Source organism: Eurosta solidaginis, chromosome 5, assembly GCF_040869045.1.
Source record: "Eurosta solidaginis isolate ZX-2024a chromosome 5, ASM4086904v1, whole genome shotgun sequence".
NCBI lineage: Eukaryota > Metazoa > Arthropoda > Insecta > Diptera > Tephritidae > Eurosta > Eurosta solidaginis.
This window is the reverse complement of record NC_090323.1, coordinates 166737449-166763406: the sequence shown is the minus strand read 5'-3', so window position 1 is coordinate 166763406 and position 25958 is coordinate 166737449. Positions and strand designations below refer to the sequence as shown.

The window sequence follows — 25958 nt, the reverse complement described above, 5'->3', positions numbered from 1 at the left end:
GCTTCGTCATAAAGCTGCTTTTCGGTATAAGATCTTTTAACAAAACGCATTTAACCTTTTATGGTATTTTTTATGATTTCCTATAGAAGACATTGTCTTCTTCATTCCTTTTCTTTTGACTTGCAAGAGTGAAAAATGTTCAAGAAATTTTTTCTTTGAACTGTCGATGTAAAACTTAAATGTTTAGCTCCTGCGGCAAGGCTTGCTTTGAAGAAAGCATTCGCCACGTTTTCCCACTTTCGAGTATTTTCAGTATTTTTTTTATTTTTATAATCTTTGGAGAAAAAGTTTAGCTTTTTCTCTCCGTAACGTAAAAACCTAGCGATAAGCGATATCACGCCTTTTACCTACTATAGCATTTTCAGGTCAAATGAAACTTTTTTCAAGTCAAGTGAAACTTTTTTCATTTCAAATGAACCTTTTTTCATTTTAAATGAAACTTTTTTCATTTCAAATGAAACTTTTTTCATGTCAAATGAACGTTTTTTCATTTTAAATGAAACTTTTTTCATTTCAAATGAAAATTTTTTCATTTTAAATGAAACTTTTTTCATTTCAAATGAAACTTTTTTCAAGTCAAATGAAACCATACTACTAAGGTAATTGTGAATATATATTTGTATCGTACTTTATAACGCTAAGTATTTATAAAATTTTTCGATCGCGGGTTCGAATCGAGCTCAAGGCCTAACAATGATTTTTTATCATTATTATTGTTATGATAAGTTTTTTCTTAATTGAAAAAATTTTTAAATTAGAATAGAAGAAAGAAAAAATTTTAGACAACTGCCAAAGCTCGTTGTATAGATCCATTTCGGGAACTGCTAAATTCCTTCATCGGCAACGTTTAGGCGCCGCTGCTATAACCATTCAGCCACCACAGCGGTTTTTTTGTTTGTCTTCATTAATCCTACTTCTATTCTGGTTCGTGCCAATTGATATTCACACCACTGCAACATCTGTTGCAGAATAGCTGTGAAAATTGGACTTGTTTGTTGGCAATGCTGCCATAATGTTATATTTTATTGACACTTTTTTCCCCGTGCTCTGGGATGTATTAACAATTTTTGTTGTTATATCGGCCTACTGATTTTAAGATCGCGGGTTCGAATCGAGCTCAAGGCCTAACAATAATTTTTTATCATTATTATTGTTATGATACATTTTTTCTTAATTGAAAAAATTTTTAAATTAGAATAGAAGAAAGAAAAAATTTTAGACAACTGCCAAAGCTCGTTGTATAGATCCATTTCGGGAACTGCTAAATTCCTTCATCGGCAACGTTTAGGCGCCGCTGCTATAACCATTCAGCCACCACAGCGGTTTTTTTGTTTGTCTTCATTAATCCTACTTCTATTCTGGTTCGTGCCAATTGATATTCACACCACTGCGACATCTGTTGCAGAATAGCTGTGAAAATTGGACTTGTTTGTTGGCAATGCTGCCATAGTGTCATATTTTATTGACACTTTTTTTCCCCGTGCTCTGGGATGTATTAACAATTTTTGTTGTTATATCGGCCTACTGATTTTAAGATCGCGGGTTCGAATCGAGCTCAAGGCCTAACAATAATTTTTTATCATTATTATTGTTATGATAAATTTTTTCTTAATTGAAAAAATTTTTAAATTAGAATAGAAGAAAGAAAAAATTTTAGACAACTGCCAAAGCTCGTTGTATAGATCCATTTCGGGAACTGCTAAATTCCTTCATCGGCAACGTTTAGGAGCCGCTGCTATAACCATTCAGCCACCACAGCGGTTTTTTTGTTTGTCTTCATTAATCCTACTTCTATTCTGGTTCGTGCCAATTGATATTCACACCACTGCGACATCTGTTGCAGAATAGCTGTGAAAATTGGACTTGTTTGTTGGCAATGCTGCCATAGTGTCATATTTTATTGACACTTTTTTTCCCCGTGCTCTGGGATGTATTAACAATTTTTGTTGTTATATCGGCCTACTGATTTTAAGATCGCGGGTTCGAATCGAGCTCAAGGCCTAACAATAATTTTTTATCATTATTATTGTTATGATAAATTTTTTCTTAATTGAAAAAATTTTTAAATTAGAATAGAAGAAAGAAAAAATTTTAGACAACTGCCAAAGCTCGTTGTATAGATCCATTTCGGGAACTGCTAAATTCCTTCATCGGCAACGTTTAGGCGCCGCTGCTATAACCATTCAGCCACCACAGCGGTTTTTTTGTTTGTCTTCATTAATCCTACTTCTATTCTGGTTCGTGCCAATTGATATTCACACCACTGCGACATCTGTTGCAGAATAGCTGTGAAAATTGGACTTGTTTGTTGGCAATGCTGCCATAGTGTTATATTTTATTGACACTTTTTTTCCCCGTGCTCTGGGATGTATTAACAATTTTTGTTGTTATATCGGCCTACTGATTTTAAGATCGCGGGTTCGAATCGAGCTCAAGGCCTAACAATAATTTTTTATCATTATTATTGTTATGATACATTTTTTCTTAATTGAAAAAATTTTTAAATTAGAATAGAAGAAAGAAAAAATTTTAGACAACTGCCAAAGCTCGTTGTATAGATCCATTTCGGGAACTGCTAAATTCCTTCATCGGCAACGTTTAGGCGCCGCTGCTATAACCATTCAGCCACCACAGCGGTTTTTTTGTTTGTCTTCATTAATCCTACTTCTATTCTGGTTCGTGCCAATTGATATTCACACCACTGCGACATCTGTTGCAGAATAGCTGTGAAAATTGGACTTGTTTGTTGGCAATGCTGCCATAGTGTCATATTTTATTGACACTTTTTTTCCCCGTGCTCTGGGATGTATTAACAATTTTTGTTGTTATATCGGCCTACTGGTTTTAAGATCGCGGGTTCGAATCGAGCTCAAGGCCTAACAATAATTTTTTATCATTATTATTGTTATGATAAATTTTTTCTTAATTGAAAAAATTTTTAAATTAGAATAGAAGAAAGAAAAAATTTTAGACAACTCGTTGAATAGATCCATTTCGGGAACTGCTAAATTCCTTCATCGGCAACGTTTAGGAGCCGCTGCTATAACCATTCAGCCACCACAGCGGTTTTTTTGTTTGTCTTCATTAATCCTACTTCTATTCTGGTTCGTGCCAATTGATATTCACACCACTGCGACATCTGTTGGAGAATAGCTGTGAAAATTGGACTTGTTTGTTGGCAATGCTGCCATAGTGTCATATTTTATTGACACTTTTTTTCCCCGTGCTCTGGGATGTATTAACAATTTTTTTTGTTATATCGGCCTACTGATTTTAAGATCGCGGGTTCGAATCGAGCTCAAGGCCTAACAATAATTTTTTATCATTATTATTGTTATGATAAATTTTTTCTTAATTGAAAAAATTTTTAAATTAGAATAGAAGAAAGAAAAAATTTTAGAAAACTGCCAAAGCTCGTTGTGTAGATCCATTTCGGGAACTGCTAAATTCCTTCATCGGCAACGTTTAGGCGCCGCTGCTATAACCATTCAGCCACCACAGCGGTTTTTTTGTTTGTCTTCATTAATCCTACTTCTATTCTGGTTCGTGCCAATTGATATTCACACCACTGCGACATCTGTTGCAGAATAGCTGTGAAAATTGGACTTGTTTGTTGGCAATGCTGCCATAGTGTCATATTTTATTGACACTTTTTTTCCCCGTGCTCTGGGATGTATTAACAATTTTTGTTGTTATATCGGCCTACTGATTTTAAGATCGCGGGTTCGAATCGAGCTCAAGGCCTAACAATAATTTTTTATCATTATTATTGTTATGATAAATTTAATAATACATCCCTGAGCACGGGGAAAAAAGTGTCAATAAAATATGACACTATGGAAGCATTGCCAACAAACAAGTCCAATTTTCACAGCTATTCTGCAACAGATGTCGCAATGGTGTGAATATCAATTGGCACGAACCAGAATAGAAGTAGGATTAATGAAGACAAACAAAAAAACCGCTGTGGTGGCTGAATGGTTATAGCAGCGGCGCCTAAACGTTGCCGATGAAGGAAATTAGCAGTTCCCGAAATGGATCTATACAACGAGCTTTGGCAGTTGTCTAAAATTTTTTCTTTCTTCTATTCTTCTTCTTGGCAACTTGGTACTTGGCAACTCAAGAAAAGAATGGGGAGTGGTCAACACTATTCTAAATAAAAACTGCATTAAGGGTGATGAGCCAGTTGTATTGCGTACTGAAAATCAGCTAATTTCAGACACTGTAGAAGTAGCTGACAAATTTAACCACACTTTACCACGATTGGTAATCTAAGTTCACGCAGCTGTGATTGTCAGTCTCCTCCCTCGTATAGTTGTGCTCAAAATAGCTTCTTTTTTAAAACCATTTCAAGCTTTGAAATTTCTAAAATTATTAGCACACTGCAACACCCGAGTTCGTGTGGTGAGGATGGTATTTCAAATATACTACTCAAGAGAATATCTCTTAATATAGTTGATATATTGAAATACTTATTCAATGCCAGTATTACTCTAGGAATTTTTCCTGATATCCTTAAAAGCACTGTTGTTATTCCGGCTTTCAAAAAAGGGGCAAGAAGGATGCAAACAACTATAGACCCATATCGCTACTCTCAGCTTTATCGAAAGTATTTGAAAAAGCAGTCAAAAAAAGAAATTTAAACTTTCTAGACAATTCACACTTTTTCAGTCCTATGCAGTTTGGATTTCGTTCCGGTTATCAACAGAAGACGCTCTGCTGAGTTTCTGCACAAATATTTACAGAGCTATAGACGGTAAAAGAAACTGCGCCGGACTATTTGTTGATATAACAAAAGCCTTTGACATGGTCGATAGAGATATTCTCTTGGATAAAATACACCATGCAGGCTTCCGAGGCTTTATTCATAACTGGTTTAAATCCTATCTTTCTAACAGAATACAAAGAGTAAAAGTAGATAGCAGTTACAGTAGCCCACTTTTTGTAAATCTGGGAGTACCCCAAGGTTCTGTTCTTGGTCCAATATTGTTCCTAATATACATCAATTCAATATTTTCCCTGCAATTTAAGGGCAAAGCAACTACGTTTGCAGATGATCTGGCCATTGCGTACAGTACAACTAGTGAACTTGAATTAATATGTGACATTGTCTTTGATTTGCATTTGCTGAGAGCTTACAGAAACTACTTGTTAGTAATAAAACGAAACTTATGAATTTTAGCCATGTTGCCAAAGAACTACCTAGCTGTGATATTATATTTCATGCCGAAGAATGCCTACGTTTTAACTTACACCATATGGAGTGCACTCAGAATGTTGCGATAAGTTCTTTCGATTGCAATATTCAATGCAGCGACAACTGTTTCAGAGTTGATGTTGTTGAGAATTTTAAATATCTTGGTATAATAATTGACAATCGTGTGAATTGGTCTGCGCACATCCATACATTGAAACAGTATTTTCTCTATACTACTAGGCAGTTGTATCGTCTCAAAAAGTGTTGCACTGTATCTACTTTAAAAACTTTTTACTACGGCATATTCCAATCTAAACTTCAATATGGTATCAGCTGCTAGGGTGGCGCCTCGGCAAATAAATTGTCACCACTTGTAACGATTCAAAAGGGAATTATTAGACGTATCTGTAGTGCAAAATATAGATCACACTCTATGCCGCTTTTTAGGAGACTGGATGTACTACCGTGCCGTCATTTGTATTTATATAAAGTCATGAGTATTTTCTTTATTCGTTCAGGTTACTTGGAAAGCTTTCCCTCAGAAGTCTATAACTTACGTAGGAATATACTTCCAACTGTACAAATTCCGTATTCTAGAACATCACACTTTAGAAGCTTTTATATTTACACGTCGCGCAAGTTCTTCAACTCCCTTCCTAACACTGTACAGGTTATTAGAAATTTTAACTTCTTTCAAAAAACAGTTAAACTGTATCTGCTTGGACATAATCATTATGAACTGGAATCGATGATGAGGGCGATATTATAAAAAATTAAAAATATAAAAATAATTTTACCTGAAGTTCTTTTTTAATAAAATTTTTTAGTATTAGTAAATACTTAATGTACACCCCACACAAAAGTAGTACTATTTTAATTCTTAAAATAATAATTGCCATCTACCTTTCCTAAGCTATGTTATAGTTAATGTGTTGAATACAATATGGAAATTTAAAATATGTACATAGCATTAAGAAAATGATTAATAAATGAAATGAAAAATGAAAAAAAAAAAATATGAGCAGGCTAACCAAATATTTGAAAACTTGGGAACGGCTACTGAAATAACATAAATATAGTTAAAAAAAAAACTAAACAACACGCCGTGCACAGAGGTTCGTGTCTCCGATGGTTTGATAAAAGTGGATAAAATGAAGAAGATGTTGTCGTAGAGAAAAAGTTAACGAATTTGCACCTTGGAAACCACGCCGCTGTTGGCAGCTATAATTTCGAAAAAGTAAGAGATTTCGTATATTTGAGAACGAGCATTAACGAAAACAACAACATCAGCTCTGAAATCCAGCGAAGTACCAATCTAGCCGTAAATACTTATTTAGTCACGGTAGGCAATTGAAAAGTAAAGTTCATCTGGGCAAAAGAGAATCATAGTCTACAAGTCTCTTATCGTACCCGACCTGCTATATGGTGCATGGACCATGACAACATGAGATGAAGTGGCTCTGAGAGTGTTCGAGAGAAAAGTTCTTCGTAAGATTTACCGAACCCTACGCGTTGGCTAGTACCGAATATTGACGAGCTGTTCGAGCTTTACGCACACAACGCAGGGGCTACACTGGCTACGCTATGTTATGCGAATAAAAGATGATGATCTGGCTAAGAAAGTATTTTTATTGGAACATGCCTATGAAAGCAGACAAAGAGAGCAGCTGGGAAGACAAGGTGAAAAACAGTTTAAATTCCCTTGGTGTGACCAATCAACACCAGCTAACGCAGCGAAGAAGCGACTGGCCTTGTTGTACGCCCATAACTGTTTAAACGGTTAAGCGCCAATCAAGAAAGTAAGTAATATAACAAAACGAAGGGAGCAACATACGCAAATCCAAAAGCTACATTTGCTGAAACAAAGACAGCATTCAAAGCTCATTCTGCGGAAGTGGAAGGCCAGACTGAGTAAACATAATTCTGGAGACTCGAAAGTGATAGCAACAGAAAAATACCGGAGTTATTAGATGTTTTAAGTGCGGTAACCTAAGTCACATGGCACGTCATGGCGGCATCGTCCCCCGTGGTGTCAATAACATGGGTGGTTTTAAATGCAAAACCGAAGAAGATGAGACAGGGTGAAGGCTGGCTCCCGCTATTGAATGCTAAGTTATCTCTATATCACAAATCAGAAGGATATATAAGCTTTGTTTGAATAAGTGGATGAAGAGAAGTATTTTCTCACTGCAGACACGAGCGCATAACATTACATAATTCAATCTAATTTGTTCAAAAAGAAGATAAGGCCAATGCACTGGGAACGATTGCAATAGGTGAAGGGCTATTACAAATAAGTCCGAGGTGAAGTGATATCATTCATTCATTGGTAAAATCATGGTTCTACACAATTTCATAATGGCAGAGATTGTTGATGAAGTCAAATTGGGAGTATACTTCTTTGTTGGCCATTGTATAGAGATCAAAATACAAATAAGAATTATGGGATATTATATGAGGAATATGCCGCTCAAATGAGGCTGTGATAAAATGTTCAGCACAAAACGAATGCTGGAGGATAGTCAACAAATACCATCAAGATCGGAGGCATTATACTGGGCAAAAATTTACAGAAAGTATTGGAAAAACAAATCAAAGCGGAATATGCCTGTAGGGAAAAAACTGTCACTGACAGAACGAAGAGAACCAAGAGAACGCATTGCAAAAAAGGAAAGAACTTCTCCAAAAGAAGGCACAACTAGTTCCAAGCCAGGACGCATTACTGTTGGGAAATATTATTTCGACACTGATGATGCAAGGCCGATCCGTCAAGCCTTTCGAAGTGTTCGACACTGCACCAGAATCATGCCTAGTAAGATGATGAGATAAGAAAGGTACGACAAAGAAAAAAGTTCGGGAGGCTTTCTGGAGGGAGATATGGTACTGTTTTACAACCCTTATCCGCAGAAGGGATTTCATCAAAATGTCAGTGTTACTGAGAAGGCTCGTACAAACTTTTTAAATAGATCAGGAATGCTATTCACCACATACGAAAAAATGGGAACCACGAAACACAAATACGTTTATTCATTTTGGGAGACTAGCAGCCTTTGGATAGGGAAATTTGTCTGGTCGAGATGGTCATACTTATTGAGGTAGATAGCAGTGTTAAGAATATTACCAATTTCGACACATCGCCGTAGGGCTAGTAAGTAAATGCTGCACTACTACAACAGCAATATAAGCATATGAAACAACAAACAGCTACGTACACATGTACACAGTAGCTAAGAGCGTATACGACATTACTCCCGCATATGAATCGCAACAAAGTGCTCAGACGACAGTAGTCATACTTGTAAATTAGGGTTTGTCTATTTGTATGGACAAAAGTTGACCGATATCGCGCCATCGATTTTTTGATAGGATTTCATTTTTTTTGCTTTTTTTCGAATTTGATTTTTAAGGTTTTTTTTCATGACCTACTAAAAAAATTTTCATATGTATACCCTGTCCGACCCAAAAATGTTCACTAAAAATGTTGTCGATAACAGTTTTTTGAAAAAAAAATTCAAAAAACTGTTATCGACAATGTTTTTAGAGGAAATTTTTGGGTTGGACAGGATATACATGAAAATTTTACAATCAAATGAAATTTTTTTACTAGTCATGAAAAAAACCTTAAAAATTAAAGTCAAAGAAATCAAATTTCGCAGGCTCGAAAATTATTTTTTTGGGTATACGTAGTGGAACTTTTTTTCCTGAGCCGAAATCCAATTGAAAAATCGATGGCGCGATATCGGTTAATAAATCGACCCAGTCTAATGTACATAGCAAACAACAGCAAACGTGAGGTGCAGAAAATGACAGATTTTAATAAGCAAAAATTTGAACCCTGGAAGAATGGGCGAAGGAGGCAAATGAGAGTATAAAAGAGTAGCCCAATTCCCCAGCGGGTTAGGGCGCTTAAAATATACGCAGGTATGTCTGTCGTAAGAGGCGACTAGAATTACCTTCGGGACCGTCTTTATCGCTACAACAACAACAAGAGTAGCTCAAGGCATTGAGTTTGATTTTAACACGTTATAATTGGAGTATGCAAATAAATTTTGAAGTTCTACTACCACAGTACTGCTATAAATAAAGAGCATTTTATATACAGAGCATTCAGTTGTATTTATTTCGGCGCAGAATTATCGAAGTGTTTTTAAAATTTGCTACAACATATGCATAAAGAGAAATTTTAAGATACTTTCCAAGGAAATTAATTATGACTGGAAATAATTCGATAGATACTTTGATCACGACATGACCTCTCCACATAAAAGCTAAAGCTATGTGCCTTTTGTATGGACTAAAATTCAATGGGAATTTGCATACTCATAAAAATTCTCAAAGCTCTATACAGCTCTATATTACAGTACGAAATTAACATGCAGACTTCTCGAACTTTCGAAATTTTTTTAAAACAGTTTTGAGAAGAAGATGATTAGAAGCAAGTCTAAGTGAAAATCGTTGTCTTAACTAAGTTTGGCAATTTTTCTGTAATACCGATAGATTTCATATATATTAAAAAGATTTCATATTAAATTTTTTTTAACCAAGTGCGTATTAGATAACAAAACATATTTTTTTATTATTATATAATACATAAAGTTTTCTTCATACATATATATAAACATATATTTATAACAACCAAAATTTACCTGTATCCTAGCAGCAACACGCTCGCCGTTGTAACGATTTGGTATAAACCAACCTTTCGTTGAACCCGTCACAAGCACAACACCGAGTAAAAAAAATGAAATTAACGCCGTTATTAATAATTTTGCGCGCGTCGATATAACCATCGCCATTTTGTTTGGATTTATTTATTATTTTTATGTAAGAAGAATATTTACTTATCTTTTTTAATCAAATTAATGCAAGAAAATATTTTTTTACAATTTAATTGGATTTTTAAAATAGCACGCGCATAATTTTTAGCTAAAGCATGAAAATTTTCGATATAAGCTTTTTATAAAATTTTCCTACAACATGGATTCGCTTGTGTAAGTACACTTAATTGCACTAATTAATGGATTTGCTCGTCAAAGAATTTCAGCTTAATTTGCACAAACTTGGCGCGAGCACACTGGATGGCTTTTTAACTTTTGAAACTGTTTTTGCTATTTGACTTGCTGTATTAAATGAACACGAAACATTTTTTTTGTTACTTTCATTTTTGGCTTGAACGAGTAGAAACTTGGATTTTCTTCACTTTTTCTGGGTTGAGTTTTATCACTTTAAAATTTAGTGCAGGAATATCGAAGTAAAAAAAAAAATTTTTGTTTGCATTTTTTCTTTAAATTGATATAGATTTCTTTGCTTTGTTTCATCAAATGGTTGTTATGCTTGGTTTATCGGAGTCAATTTCTGAAGTAATAGTCTTATAAGTTTCGTATGTTTTGAATTTGTGTTGCGATATCATTTTTTTCTTTATTATTGTAATTGATATAGTTGGCTTTTTGTAAGAAACTGCAATTAAAATGTATATAAATAAAAGATTATTAAATATGGAATTATGGTATTACGCTCGTATCCAATTGCAGATTCATTTTGAAAGCAAAAGCTTTTTTTATTTATTGTGTTGAAATGGCCGGTCCAAGAGGACCTCACGTAGACTGAATGAGTCCGTAGTATTATTTTTTTTAATTTTTTTTTACGTGTACATTATTAATCAGAAACTCACTCAAATGTTTAGATATATTGCTTCCTGTTCTATTTGTTGTAAAATCTTATACAAAAGGCCGTTTTGAAAAACCACCTCTTTTAAAATCGATTGTAGCTCGCAAATGGATATTTTTTATCTGTGGGCGAAATCATCAGTACACACATTGTCTTTGGTCCTAACACCAGTAAAGGTGTCTAAGTTCGGGTGTAACCGAACATTATATACTCAACGTGAGCTTCAGTTGCACATTTCATTCCAGATAAATTACTTTTCTACATAACACGTGGCACCGCCCGTTAAAAAAAAAAACTTTCCCCATTTCCTCTTACAATAAAACTTGATAAGCGAAATATTATGGATTCAAAACTATTTTTTGCTAAATTATAGATAGCTTATTATTCTAGTCTACGACCCTTTTAACTTGTTTTATATCTAAGTTGCCGTAGTCTTTAACCGATCCCGTCCATTTTTACTAGAAATATTTTCTACTATAGGGAAAATTTGTGTACCAAATTTTATTACGATCCGTTAATTTTTCTTCGAGTTATGGCTCGCGAAAAATAGGAAATTGCTTAGTCATAAAAGGGGCGGTGCCTCACCCATTTTCAAAAATTTTAGTATTTTCCAATTTAATTTTATAATTCAATTTAAAAAGTAAAATTCTATTGATACAAAGCTCTTTTTCACTAATCTTATTATTTTCGTCTACGACCCTTTTAAATATCTTTTATAAAAAAGTGGGCGTGGTCTTTAACCGATCTTGTCCATTAAAAAATATTTTCTACTATAGGGAAAATTTGTGTACCCAATTTTATTATGATCCGTTAATTTTTCTTCGAGTTATGGCTCCCGAAACATAAAGAATTGCTCAGTTATAAAAGGGGCGGTTAAACGCCCATTTTTTCAAAATTTGAAGTTTTTCCTATTTATTGTAATAAATCCACTTGGGAAATGAAATACCGTTGATATAAATCTCTTTTTTGCAAAGATATAGGTTATTTGATTCGTCCACGACCCTTTTAAAAATCTTTTATATTAAAGTGGGCGTGGTCCTTAACCGATTTCGTAAATTTTTCTTCAAAGCATTCCCTATGCTAAAGGTAACCTCTCTGCCGAATTTTGTTACGATAGGTTTAACGGTTTTTGATTTATGATTAATAATATTTGTAAAATTTATTTTATCACAAGTGGGCGGTGCCACGCCCAATTTTAAAAAATGTTTTCAAATTTTTATCAAGAATATCAATATCAGTCCACGTGTCAAATTTCAATATTCTAGGTGTATTATTTACTAAATAATCAGGTTTTTTGTGTTTTCCAAAATGTTATATATATAAAAAGTGGGAGTGGTTATCATCCGATTTCGCTCATTTTCAATATATTCTGGGCCCACATCAGCTCGTGTACCATATTTGGTGAAGATATCTCAATATTTACTCAAGTTATCGTGTTAACGGGTAGACGGACGGACGGACATGGCTCAATCAAAATTTTTTTCGACACTGATGATTTTGATATATGGACATCTATATCTACCTCGATTCCTTTATACCTGTACAACCAACCGTTATCCAATCGAAGTTAATATACTCTGTGTGCAAAGCATAAAAGAAATTTAATTGTGTTACAAGACTTGAATATTTTGTGAAACGGACACATGGCATCTTTCAGCTCATCGCCGTCCGCGATTTCTTTTGAAAATACTACTGTAAATTAATTCATCTAAGCCTTTCGCGCAACTCAATCCACATAAATTATAAATAAAAATTCTTTGAACTAATACAATCCGAGCAATGATTGTGTAAAGAAAACTGTAAAACAAAAACAATAATCCGAAAATTAAACTTCCGTAAATTATCCCTAAACACTACCGAAATGGCCTCGAAATTATTCATAGAATAATTCCTAAGCTCTTCTCAAACTTTCCTGAAAAATTCCCAAAGTAGTGCCACAATATCTCAAACACAACCAAAACATTAACCAAAACCGTATCAGATCATTCTTATAATAGAACTAAAAATGATCCCAAGCCGAAATCGGTTTTTATCTTAACCAAATTTGACAAGGGATGTGGAAAAGTAGTTCCAATATACAGCGTTCTTGCAACAGGTGCAAAAGGTGTTGAAAATATTCAGAAATGGTCGAAAATCATTTTGAATTTATGTCAAAAAAGCTTCGATACTATTCCGGAAACAAATAACAACATCAAGTCACTAATCGTACCCGTCCTGCTATATGGTTCAGAAGCCTGGAATATACCAATATCAAAAGAAGCGGTTCTGAGAGTGTTCCGTGCGTAAAGTTCTTCGAAAGAGTTATGGACCTCTACTAGTTGGCGGTGGCTAGTAAAAGATTTAATTATGAGCTGTACAAGCTTTTAAAAGCACGTATATGCAAATAATGGCTTACTGTAAATACTATTTAATTAGTACACATAAAAATGTATATGAACTTTAATGTGTGCATTTGTTGTCATACCTTAGAGGATACATAACATATTTTAGCGAATGAGTTCACATGTAACTTTAGAAAATATATACGCATGCACACACATAAGTATGTATTTAAAAATATGTGTAGTTCATTCAACATATGTATAACGCCTGAAGTGGTTTTAATTTAACGGGAATACATTACATCATTATGACTTTATCTTCTATGACAAATGTAACGTCTAACACTCCAAGGTTGTAGGATCCTGATAATAGCATTTTATGTTAAATTTTCGGAAAAGTAGGATAATGTAGGAGTAGGAGTTATGTAAAGTTTGCCACGTAATGCGCTAATGATAGTGAAAGAAGTGTTCAACGGAGTTAATTTGAGCCTTGCTCACATTCATTCGAAACTGGAGGATTATTTTAAAGCAGCATATCTGAATATAAGTATGTGTTTGATGTGATTTAATAGGATTGATAAAGTTGCTTATGTATTAAAAAAATAGGCAAGGCAAATATATATGTATATTAAAGAGATAAATAGCAAGCTATCCACCAATAAAAATGCTAAAAGTATCTCAATTTTCATAATCAAATGCAAAAATTATAATTTAAGTTTTTTAAAAAATCTATCGCTAATGACGTTAGCATTTCATTGCTGCACCGTAATATAAAGATATCTGTAGGTATCAAAAGCACGCCAACTCACAGCTGACCGGCTATATCAATACTGGCGGCACTATCATTCTCGTGACTTAGTTAGTAATATCTTAACAAGGAGAAAACTACAAAAATGATATTAAGTCTTAGCGTAACCAATGGAAAACACAGCTCAGCCTCTTTTGTTTTTTTTTTTTTTGTTTTTTTTTTTTTAGAAACGATGTTAGGCCCTGGAGTATGAATACCAATGGGCATGAACATATTATGATTTATATTTCTTAACAAACAGGGATAATATTTGTTCCTACAAATTAGTGAATCTTTCTTCATACTGAGGTTAATATGAAATAATGAACTTCGAGTCAGAAGCTCAGCATATCAGTTAACATTGAGAGATCCTATATAACATGTGAAGTAAGAGTGGAACGATTTAGCTAATTTCCACATCCACACCTATGCAAAATTCGGCTTCAGCAAACAGGTTTCCATCCGAAATTTTCACTTTAGGTGAGGCAAAACTGTGTGTCCTTCCTCTTGTCCAGGAACGATAACAGCTTCCCTGATAAAAAATTTTTGAGAATAAAGTTCGGACTATAAACTGTGTCATTTTCCACCCTTTGCAAGTGCTTCTTAGAACTCGCTAATATTAACCCCGGTTAGTCCTGAAAAAACCTTGAATTTCGCCAAGCGCTCGACAAAACAAACACACGTGTCCAAATATACACAGGAAAATTTGTAACGAAAAGCAGCAAAGCCAAAATCTTAGTTCATTCGAAACAAAAAATTACGACGTGTATACGATATTTAAATTTAGTATATTTCTTTCAAAGAAAAGCCTAGAGATTCTAAAGGTAGTAAGGGCGTCCGCACACGCCTTGCATTGTAATCGTACCGTCATCGTATATTTCAAAAATCTATGATAAACAATTTGACACATAATCGTTAAAGTTAAAGAATTTCGTTTGTAAAAGTTTATCGTTGGAAAACAAGTTCTATGTCGGGAGTCACTGGTCTTGCATTACAAGTGGAAAGATGGTTTGCATCGCGTCGAGACACTTCATATCCAGCACTTACTTTGGAAACGTCGCTGTGTATTCCATAAAACATTATACAACATCAAAATCGAAAGAAGTGACACCCCTTTACAAGATTTGTACATCTAAATATAATAACTGCGTCAACTGAGCACGATTCAGCAAAGGAGCCTACCGACTTAATTTGAAAGCAGTTCAAGACGTCCCATGGAGTTTTATCAGGCTTGAAGCTTTTCGCAATGTATGACGGGTAACACTTGAGTGGCTGGCTAATTGCAAGTATTGCATCTTTGCCTTTTTTGTATTTTTTCCGAAACCTTTCAACAAGGACTTCAGGATTTTTTAGCGGCTATGCACTTTAGAGGCAATCGTGATCGTATGCAATCTCTGTGTTTGTACCACTAATGGTGGCAGCACTTTTTTATGTTTGACCGCTTGCATCATAAAAAGTCAGGTGACTTTGTCTTCGAAAAAACGCATCAAAATCCTGTCAGTACAAAGCGATTCAACACTGTTTCGTGTCAAGCTACACCATATCAAGTCTTTCTACACCTACCTCTCTCATCCACTCAAGCGAGTTTTTCCCCTTCCTCTGCTTGGAAACTGCGGTGTCGATTGAAATAACTCCTTGGCCAGAGTTTTTTCTTCCATCCGCATAATATGACTTAGCCACGGAAGCCTTTGGGTTATGTATTTGATGAACTATCGTTGTGTCTGCGCAGAGCTCGCACAGCTCATTATTATACCTCCTCCGATACACACCATCAACATCACGGACAGGGCCATACATTTTTCGGAGAACTTTTCTGTCGAACACTCCAAAAGCTATGTCATCTTCCCTCGACACCGTTTATAACTCCGAGACATACATAAGGACTGGTATGACAGGCGACTCGTATAGGATGAACTTCGCTCGTGGGAAGAGGAGTTTTATCTTCATTGCCTACTCAGTCCAAAGTTGTACTTGTTTGCAAGATTTAATCTCTGTTTTATTTCTAAGCTTGTTTTTTTGTTTTTCCAGTTAATGGTGGTTCCCAAATAGACAAAATCCTTTAAAGTATCGAATTAATGTGCGTGAACAATGACGTGGACGGCAAGGCACGAATGCAATAATTCTTTCTTGGATCACAGCAAGTAATTCTCATTTGCGTCAAGACCTCCTTTTTTGCTTTTGTGTCCATTTGGCGGCCGAGGTGGTGTGTTTGTAGCGTGCTCTGCCTACCACACCGAAGATCCTGGGTTCACTCCCCGGGCAAAGCAACACCAAATATTTATAAGAAATTTTTTTCAAGCGATGTCGCCTCCTGCAGTGATTTAGCAAGCACTCCGAGTGTATTTCTGCCATGAAAGGCTTCTCAGTGAAATTCATCTGCCGTTCGGAGTCGGTATAAAAGATGTAGGTCTCATCCCGTCAATTTTTTAGAAAAATTAAAAGATGCACGTCACAAATTGGAGGAAAACCTCGGCCTAAAACCTCTTAGGGTTAATTTGCTTTATCGCTTTACATTTATTTATTTCTAAGTATCCGTCGCTAGTCAACGCAGTTGGCAAGTTTTGCGCTTGCGATAAAGATATCTGGCTAGTGGCAAAATGACAGTAACGCACCACTCGTCTTTGCTGTCCCATTTACTGTGCTTAATACATATCATAATTTGTCTCTGTCTACTACAATTGTCCAGACAGTGGCAAAGGGTGCGTTAAAACCGTTGCAAATTTTTGAATTTTCGCTCCCAAGTCAGTTACCTATATCAGGGTGGTCATGCATATGTTTTTGATTATAGGGTCAGCATCGTCTAACCGGACAGAAGTGGGAAAATTGATTTGTGGCCAATATTGGGTTTAAATGCGTGAATAGACTGCATGCTAAGCTTCGATTTGTTTGAAGGACTGCCAGGTATTTCGGATCGTGCTTGGCCTTGAGAACAACAGCTTTTACGGCGATCTCACTAAATTTCCAACTCAATATTAGTCAAATTCATTTAATCGTAGAAATTATCCTTCAAAAAATCAAAAAAATAGGATTAAACTTGTCAATGGGGCTCTGAGTGGTACATTTCCTTTACGGGTCTAAACGCTTTGACAATGGCTAAAAAACGTTTGGATACGTCGAATTGCGATACGAATCTCGTTGTTATTGTTGTTGTTGTAGCGATAAGGTTGCTCCCAGTAGGCTTTGGGGAGTGTTATCGATGTGATGGTCCTTTGCCGGATACAAATCCGGTACGCTCCGGTGCCATAGCACCATTAAGGTGCTAGCCCGACCATCTCGGGAACGATTTATGTGGCCACATTAAACCTTCAGGCCATTCCCTCCCTCCCTACCTCCAAGTTCCATGAGGAGCTTGGGGTCGCCAGAGCCTCGTCTGTTAGTGAAACAGGATTTGCCGCCGATAGGTGAGGTTGACAATTGGGTTTGGAGAAGCTATATATTGCGCTGGCAACCTGAAAGGTTGCGCTACACAGCCCCTTGAATCTGGTATTTTAGTCGCCTCTTACGACAGGCATACCTACCGCGGGTATATTCTGATCCCCAAAACTAATGACCACCTCGCATAAAACCGAAAGTTCCATGACCAAAAAGTAACTACTAAAGCGTTTCCACTAAAAAAAAAAATAGTTTTAAAAACTGCGCCATAAAAATATATATGTACGTAACAACGCCACTAGCATAAAGTACAATTCGTTTGACATATGAACCAGTTGGTCGACTGCACTGATGACTATCTCTGCAATGCTTTGTTATTGAAAATCGTTACGGCAGCTGTTCGATAAAGTAACACATGATTTTTTTTTTTACTTTGCATACAGCAAAATTCATGCTTTAACACAAAAAACATACAACCATATAAGAAAGCACACACATGCTAAAAAAAGCAGGCATATATGTAAGTATACATCACACGAATTTTACACCCATTTCGCTTAACGCGGCGCTTATTTTGATTACATTTTACATAGTTCCCTATAAAAGGTGCACACACGTCTCATACAGAAAAACAATTACTTATATGTACATATAAAAAATGTATTACAAACAAACTCTGTGCGGAATATTGGAAACTGAAAGCCAAAGTCCTCTACACTATTGCCAACGGCAGTGAATCAGTGTGTCAGCATGCCTGATGCTTTAACTTTATTTTAGCTTGTTTATGCGCCGCCCGCAGACTTTTTGACGTACTCAAAAACTGTGTGCGAAATAATAGCAATGCCTTATGAAAATTTAGTCGTAGTATTTTTACACCTCAGCCAGCATTTTTTGAAATGTTTAATGAAAAAATATTCAAACATCTTTCAGATGATTAGAAACGTTCCAATATAAAAGAATTTTCTATTCGAAAATTAATGTATCGTCGGGAGAAAAAAGTACCCTAAATGTGATTGCTCTTGAATAAACGTTAATGCTTCATATTTCGAAATGCTTATTATTCATATTTGATATCATTGTAATAGTTAACTTACATTTTTTTAGAGTAATATTTTATTGTTTTTCACAGTCATTTTCTGATCATGTGCGTGAACATTTTTCAATTTTGGTTCAGATTTTTAACCAATTTTTAATACGATTATCATGATTTTTATACTCAGTTGAGCAGAGCTCACAGAGTATATTAACTTTGATTGCATAATGGTTGGTTGTACAGGTATAAAGGAATCGAGATAGATATAGACCTCCATATATCAAAATCATCAGTATCGAATAAAAATTTTATTGAGCCATGTCCGTCCGTCCGTCCGTCCGTCTGTCCGTTAACACGATAACTTGAGTAAATTTTGAGGTATCTTGATGAAATTTGGTATGTGGATTCCTGGGCACTCATCTCAGATCGCTATTTAAAATGGACGATATCGAACAATAACCACGCCCACTTTTTCGATATCGAAAATTTCGAAAAATCGAAAAAGTGCGATAATTCATTACCAAATACTCATTAAGCGATGAAACTTGGTAGGTGAGTTGAGCTTATGACGCAGAATAGAAAACTAGTAAAATTTTGGACAATGGGCGTGGCACCGCCCACTTTTAAATGAAGGTAATTTAGAAGTTTTGCACGCTGTAATTTGGCAGTCGTTGAAGATATCATGATGAAATTTGGCAGGAACGTTACTCTTATTACTTTATATCTGCATAATAAAAATTTGCAAAATCGGAGAACGACCACGCCCACTTTTTAAAAAAATTTTTTTTTTAATTCAAATTTTAAAAGAAAAGTTAATATCTTTACAGCATATAAGTAAATTATGCCAACATTCAACTCCAGTAATTATATGGTGCAACAAAATACAAAAATAAAAGAAATTTTCAAAATGGGCGTGGCTCCGCCCTTTTTCATTTAATTTGTCTAGGATGCTTTTAATGCCATAAGTCGAACAAAAACTAACCAATCCTTGTGAAATTTGGTAGAGGCTTAGCTCCTAGGATGATAACTGTTTTCTGTGAAAAAGGGCGAAATCGGTTGAAGCCACGCCCAGTTTTTATACACAGTCGACCGTCTGTCCTTCTGCTTGGCCGTTAACACGATAACTTGAGCAAAAATCGATATATCTTTACTAAACTCAGTTCACGTACTTATCTGAACTTACTTTGTATTGGTGTAAAAAATGGCCGAAATCCGACTATGACCACGCCCACTTTTTTGATATCGAAAATTACGAAAAATGAAAAAAATGCCATAATTATATACCAAATACAAAAAAAGGAATGAAACATGGTAATTTTATTGGTCTATTGACGCAAAATATAACTTTAGAAAAAAACTTGGTAAAATGGGTGTGACACCTACCATATTAAGTAGAAGAAAATGAAAAAGTTTTGCAGGGCGAAATCAAAAGCCCTTGGAATCTTGGAAGGAATACTGTACGTGGTATTACATATATAAATAAATTAGCGGTACCCGACAGATGATGTTCTGGATCACCCTGGTCCACATTTTGGTTGATATCTCGAAAACGCCTTCACATATACAACTAAGGGACACTTCCTTTTAAAACCCTCATTAATACCTTTAATTTATGGCGATATCTCGAAAAGGCATCCACCTATAGAACTAAGGCCCACTCCCTTTTAAAATACTCATTAACACCTTTCATTTGATACCCGTATCGTACAAACAAATTCTAAAGTCACCCTGGTCTACCTTTATGGAGATATCTCGAAAAGGCGTCCACCTATAGAACTAAGACCCACGCCCTTTTAAAATACTCATTAACACCTTTCATTTGATACCCATATCGTACAAACAAATTCTAGAGTAACCCCTGGTCCACCTTTATGGCGATATCACGAAAAGGCGTCAACCTATAGAACTAAGGCCCACACCCTTTTAAAATACTCATTAGCACCTTTCATTTGATACCCATATTGTACAAACGCATTCTAGAGTCACCCCTTGTCCACGTTTATGGCGATATCTCGAAAAGGCGTACATTATAGAACTTAGGCCCACGCTCTTTTAAAATACTCATTAATACCTTATATTTGAAACCCATATCGTACAAAATAAATTCTAGAGTCACCCCTGGTCCACCTTTATGGTGATATCTCGAAAAGACGTCCACCTATAGAACTTAGGCCCACTCCCTTTTAAAATTATCATTAACACATTTCATTTGATACCCATATCGAACAAACAAATTCTCGAGTCAGGCCTGGTCCACCTTTATGGCGATATCCCTAAATGGCGTCCATCTATAGATCTATGGCCCACTTCCTCTTAAAATACTCTTTAATACCTTCCATTTGATACACATGTCATACAAACACATTCCAGGGTTTCCCTCGGTTCATTTTCCTACATGGTTATTTTCCCTTATGTTGTCACCATAGCTCTCAACTGAGTATGTAATGTTCGGTTACACCCGAACTTAGCCCTCCTTACTTGTTTTCGTTTTGTTTTGTTTGAAAGGGCGCCGAAGAAGTGTACGAAGGTCAGAAAATACGTCGTTTGATCCAAGGCATGTCTTCAGCATAATAAGACGTGGTTATAGCAAAATAGATTTATGAGGATGCTTCCCTTAATACTTACGAACTTGTGCCCGCTTTGATGGATAAAAGAGAATTGTATGTACAAATAATGGAGTCGAATATGCCACCACACGCAGAATGGAAGATGCTGCTGAAATTTGTTTACCAACACGACAACGATCGTAATAATAGCAGCAGGTTGGACAAAAATTGTTTTTTTTTTTAATTGAATTGAGGTCATGGACTAGGCGAATGGGTCCTCTGACCTTAATCCCATTGAGAATCCTTGGGAAGAGGTCAAGAAAGCAGTAGGGAAAGATAATCGCTCAAAGACGAAATAGCTATGGAGTGTTGTGAAGAAGGCCTGAAAAGCCATTCCTCTCAAGAAATACAGGCATTTGGAGGATTCTATAACGAGGGGATGTGCAGCTGTATTATGCAATAATAGTCGTTCGAAAAAGTATTAAAAATATAAGCTATTCGCTTTATCATTATATTGAGTTAATTATCGAACGTTGTAAATACCAAATAAACAAAAAATAATAATAAGTGTAAGGCGCGATAACCTCCGAAGAGATTTAAGGCGAAATTTCTCTTCCAATTTGCGTCGTGCTCCTTTTAATTTTTCCTACAAATGGGCCGGACGTGACCTACTTATTTTACTCCGACTACGAACGGCATCTGCAAGACAGATGGGTTTTCACTGAGAGCTTTTCATGGCAGAAATACAGTCGGAGTGCTTGTCGAACACTGCCGAGGGGCGACTCCGCCTAGAAAAGCTTTATTCTAATTGAAAAGACTTGTTTCTAAGATTTAGGAGTTGCTTTTCCCTAGAAGTGAACCCAGAATCGTTGGTGTGATAGGCGGAGAACGCTACCATCACACCACGGCGGCCGCGCGAAGCTCAACTTTAAATAAAAAATAAATCCTGCTTACTTGCCACTGCTAATGTTTCTAACACAATTGTATGTACCTTTAAATGTATACATATGTAAGTCTTTCTTCATGTATATGTAGATATATACAACAATAAGGATAAATGCGGTGGCGCTTTTGCAGTTATTTGTTGTAGGGACTTCGTTTTCATTCCTACAAACCCAATTTAATTTTTATCATTTTTTACTGTTTTCTGTTGTTTTAGTTATTTTCGTTGTACTTTGCTCTTGTTATTATTTCACTTTTATGCGCACACACACACTCACGTTTGTAAATATACATACATATATTGGGCGGAAAATATATAAAAGTTACAACGAAAAACTTTGTGTTTCCGTGTGCAACGAATTGCAAACAGGCAGGAAAGTTGCTCATACGCCCTGTACCTAATGATGTTGCATGGAGACATATTGGCGTATTGTATGTTGTTACGTATAAGGTGCTTTCGGGCGCAAGATTCGCCTTTTTTCAGAAAAAAAAATTATAGCAGAAAAAAGGAGTTGCACACATGTATGTGCATCACTTTGTTGAGGTGCTGATTTAAACGGTACAGTTGTTTGCTTCCCTTTAAGGGGAGTACTGGGCTATCGTCTCTAAAAACCTTTGTATGTAGCTGGCCGGTACAGACTGTATTTCCACATAAATACAAAAGTACAGGAAGGCAAGCTTTGTACTCAACCATGTTAAATAAGAATATTTATTATCAAGTAAAATTTAAAAATTGTCACAAGATCGGCAAGACTACTTCAAAAGTGCATGGCCTCTACAAACCACTTCCAGACATTGAATAGAACATCGAGGTACAAATAACCATCTGATCGGTCAATGTCGAGCATAAGCTTCTACCCTCGTCTTGACACCTCATTCTATTATGCGAAACTATGTGTTCTTACATACCAATTTTACAGGCGAGGACTTTGAGGAGCAACTAAGTTATATAAATATCTTACCATAGTTGTGGTAAATTTTGCTAGTCATCTTAATCGTCAGTGGTAAGTGGCTATCGATAGTAAGACTTGCGTGTCATTATCTTCGCGTTCTTCGTATGTGCGACTGACCAGTCGGGTTCATAATCTTGAAACGCCGAACCTATATTGACGACTTCAGGCGAAGGCAAATCAAAGAGATTGCGTAAGAAACTGAAATAGTGTTGTAAAAATGGCGATAACAAGCCGCAGGCACGATAGGGAATCTAAGTTGACTAGTGGCAAAACTCTTACGAGCGAAAGTATTGCATAAGAAAAATCCTTTTATAATAAAGCAGCCCGCTCAAATGCCGGACCACTGAAACGAACCGATAACAATAAATCTAAAAATCTTAAAATAATGAGACGATGTTCTTCCAACTCAAAAAAGAGTTGGAACAATCTGGACTAAACACAATTAGAAAAAATATGAGCAAGCATAATGAGTCTGATAATGCGAGAAGAGGTTAAAAGGGTTGTTGATGTTGAAGGGTTTGGCATTCATCGTGATGAGGAGAAAGCACCAACAAAAAAGGAGAAGAATCAGCTAGTAGCAACGGCGGATAAAATGCGCTATTGACTGTGTTGACTTAGATCCCTTCAGTGAAGGCAATCAAATACTAGTTACGTCTAGATTGAAGTTACAGGAGGCACATATTTGCAGATACACTGGCAGAAGAAAATACATATAGGCATCTCACCTAAAAGCGTATTTGGAAGTTCATTGCAAATGTCAGCAAAAATATCATCGCAAATAAAAATTAGTATATTGAAAATATCAGAATAAGGTTTGGTAAGGTTATACTGGCCTGTCCATGAGGAATACACATAAACAGAAATAGTTCACATTTTAAGCAGAACATTGCCCGAGGACCAAGATGAAAAACCTTACCATAAACGATCCTATTGGCAGATGCAAGAAGCTTCCTAAGACTAACGCTACTTACAGCTTCTAGATTTGATAGCTGTGCCACTTTTAATAGCTGCAGTATAAGGATTACTTGCTTAAAAAAATACACATATTTATACGTACACATATATTTATAAATACACATTTTTGTATGGCTCCTACAATAAATTTCAATTAATAAACTTTTTGATTGGACAGAATTAAAATACAATTTTGATTGACATTACAAAACAAGTTACTAAGCAGAGAGTCATGTTCCTTATTTCGCTACCCATTTAGTTGACAGAGAAAAACTGAGCTGTGCTTAGTCAGCGCTAAAATGCTGAAGCGAATGTGTTGGATTATCTTTTTCTATGAACAAATTTGTGCATTCAAATAAATATTTTATTTTTTTTTTTTTTAACTTTGAGTAGGTAAAATTGCTGCAATCATTGCAAATGGCATTATCTAATACAAAAGTTACTAGACTTTTTGTTAGTACGTGTCAAAATTTTGTCAGTTTATAATTTAGTTTTCAAGTTTTTTTCATTATTTAAATTCAGATATATATGAAAATGTGAGAAGCACAATTTTATTTGCTTCTTTTATTAAATTTTTTTGTTTTTTGTTTTTTGCACTACAGCAAAAATAAAGCAGCTCTGAATCTGCGACATACATTTACTAAATATTAATATAAAATTCGATTTAGAATTCAACGAAGCGAACGAGAAAACGAAAAGTCTAAAATATTATATTGATGCTTTTTATGAGTTTATTTAGGCTTGAACCACGCATTAACCAAAACTAGCAATTTCTATTATTAAAAGCAATCAATTACACGAAACCATGTACGTACCGCCTGCACTAACGGGTGCCTGTGCGTATGCGTAACATTTTATTTATATTTTTTATTATAAGGTTAAGAAGAGAGTTACGTACATACATAGGCATATGTATATGTAAAAGTAAATTTTTGAAAATTATAATTTAAAAAAATTTCAAAAAATATATATTAACCAAGGTTTCAAAAAATGGGTTTCGTCATGTTCTTTTTTTTTTTTTTACTAAGTATAAGAATACCAGAGTACCCCGCAGACTTTGTTCTGCACGAAAATTGGTATGCCTACATTCAAAGTTGTGCCGCGCTGCCCTTCTTTACTATCTACCACATTATCTTCTACTCATCTTCTATTTACACTCAGTTGAGCAGAGCTCACATAGTATATTAACTTTGATTGGACAACGGTTGGTTGTACAGGTATAAAGGAATCGAGATAGATATAGACTTGCATATATCAAAATCATCAGTATCGAAAAAAAATTCGATTGAGCCATTTCCATCCGTCCGTCCGTTCGTCTGCCCGTTAACACGATAACTTAAGTAAATTTTGAGGTATCTTGATGAAATTTGGTATGTAGGTTCCTGGGCACTCATCTCAGATCGCTGTTTAAAATGAACGATATCGGACAATAACCACGCCCAATTTTTCGATATCGAAAATTTCGAAAAATCGAAAAAGTGCGATAATTCATTACCAAATACGGATTAAGCAATGAAACTTGGTAGGTGAGTTGAACTTATGACGTATAATAGAAAACTAGTAAAATTTTTGGACAATGGGCGTGGCACCGCCCACTTTTAAAAGAAGGTAATTTAGAAGTTTTGCAAGCTGTAATTTGGCAGTCGTTGAAGATATCATGATGAAATTTGGCAGGAACGTTACTCTTGTTACTATATGTCTGCTTAATAAAAATTAGAAAAATCGGAGAAGGACCACGCCCACTTTTAAAAAAAAATTTTTTTTAAAGTAAAATTTTAACAAAAAATTTAATATCTTTACAGTATATAAGTAAATTATGTCAAGATTCAACTCCAGTAATGATATGGTGCAACAAAATACAAAAATAAAAGAAAATTTCAAAATGGACGTGGCTCCGCCCTTTTTAATTTAATTTGTTTAGGATACTTTTAATGCCATAAGTCGAACAAAAATTTACAAATCCTTGTGAAATTTGGTAGAGGCTTAGCTCCTAGGACGAGAACTGTTTTCTGTGAAAAAGGGCGAAATCGGTTAAAGCCACTCCCAGTTTTATACACAGCCGACCGTCTGTCCTTCCGCTCGGCCGTTAACACGATAACTTGAGCAAAAATCGATATATCTTTACTAAACTCAGTTCACGTACTTACCTAAACTCACTTTGTATTGGTGTAAAAAATGGCCGAAAT

At 35.4% G+C, this 25958-nt stretch overlaps 1 protein-coding gene across 17 annotated transcripts in view; it reads right to left on the bottom strand.

Moving 5' to 3' along the window:
- LOC137233656 (collagen alpha-1(XV) chain-like) overlaps positions 1-25958 on the bottom strand; it is a 1316768-nt gene that overhangs the window by 859033 nt on the left and 431777 nt on the right. For 2 of the 17 annotated variants that reach the window (XM_067756883.1, XM_067756881.1), the window contains one exon: positions 9844-10654. The exons of the other annotated variants lie outside the window; for them this stretch is intronic. In XM_067756883.1, the coding sequence (XP_067612984.1) occupies positions 9844-9993 (150 nt within the window). In that variant the 5' untranslated portion in view covers positions 9994-10654. The remainder of the gene's footprint in view (positions 1-9843; positions 10655-25958) is intronic. 17 annotated transcript variants of the gene reach the window in all.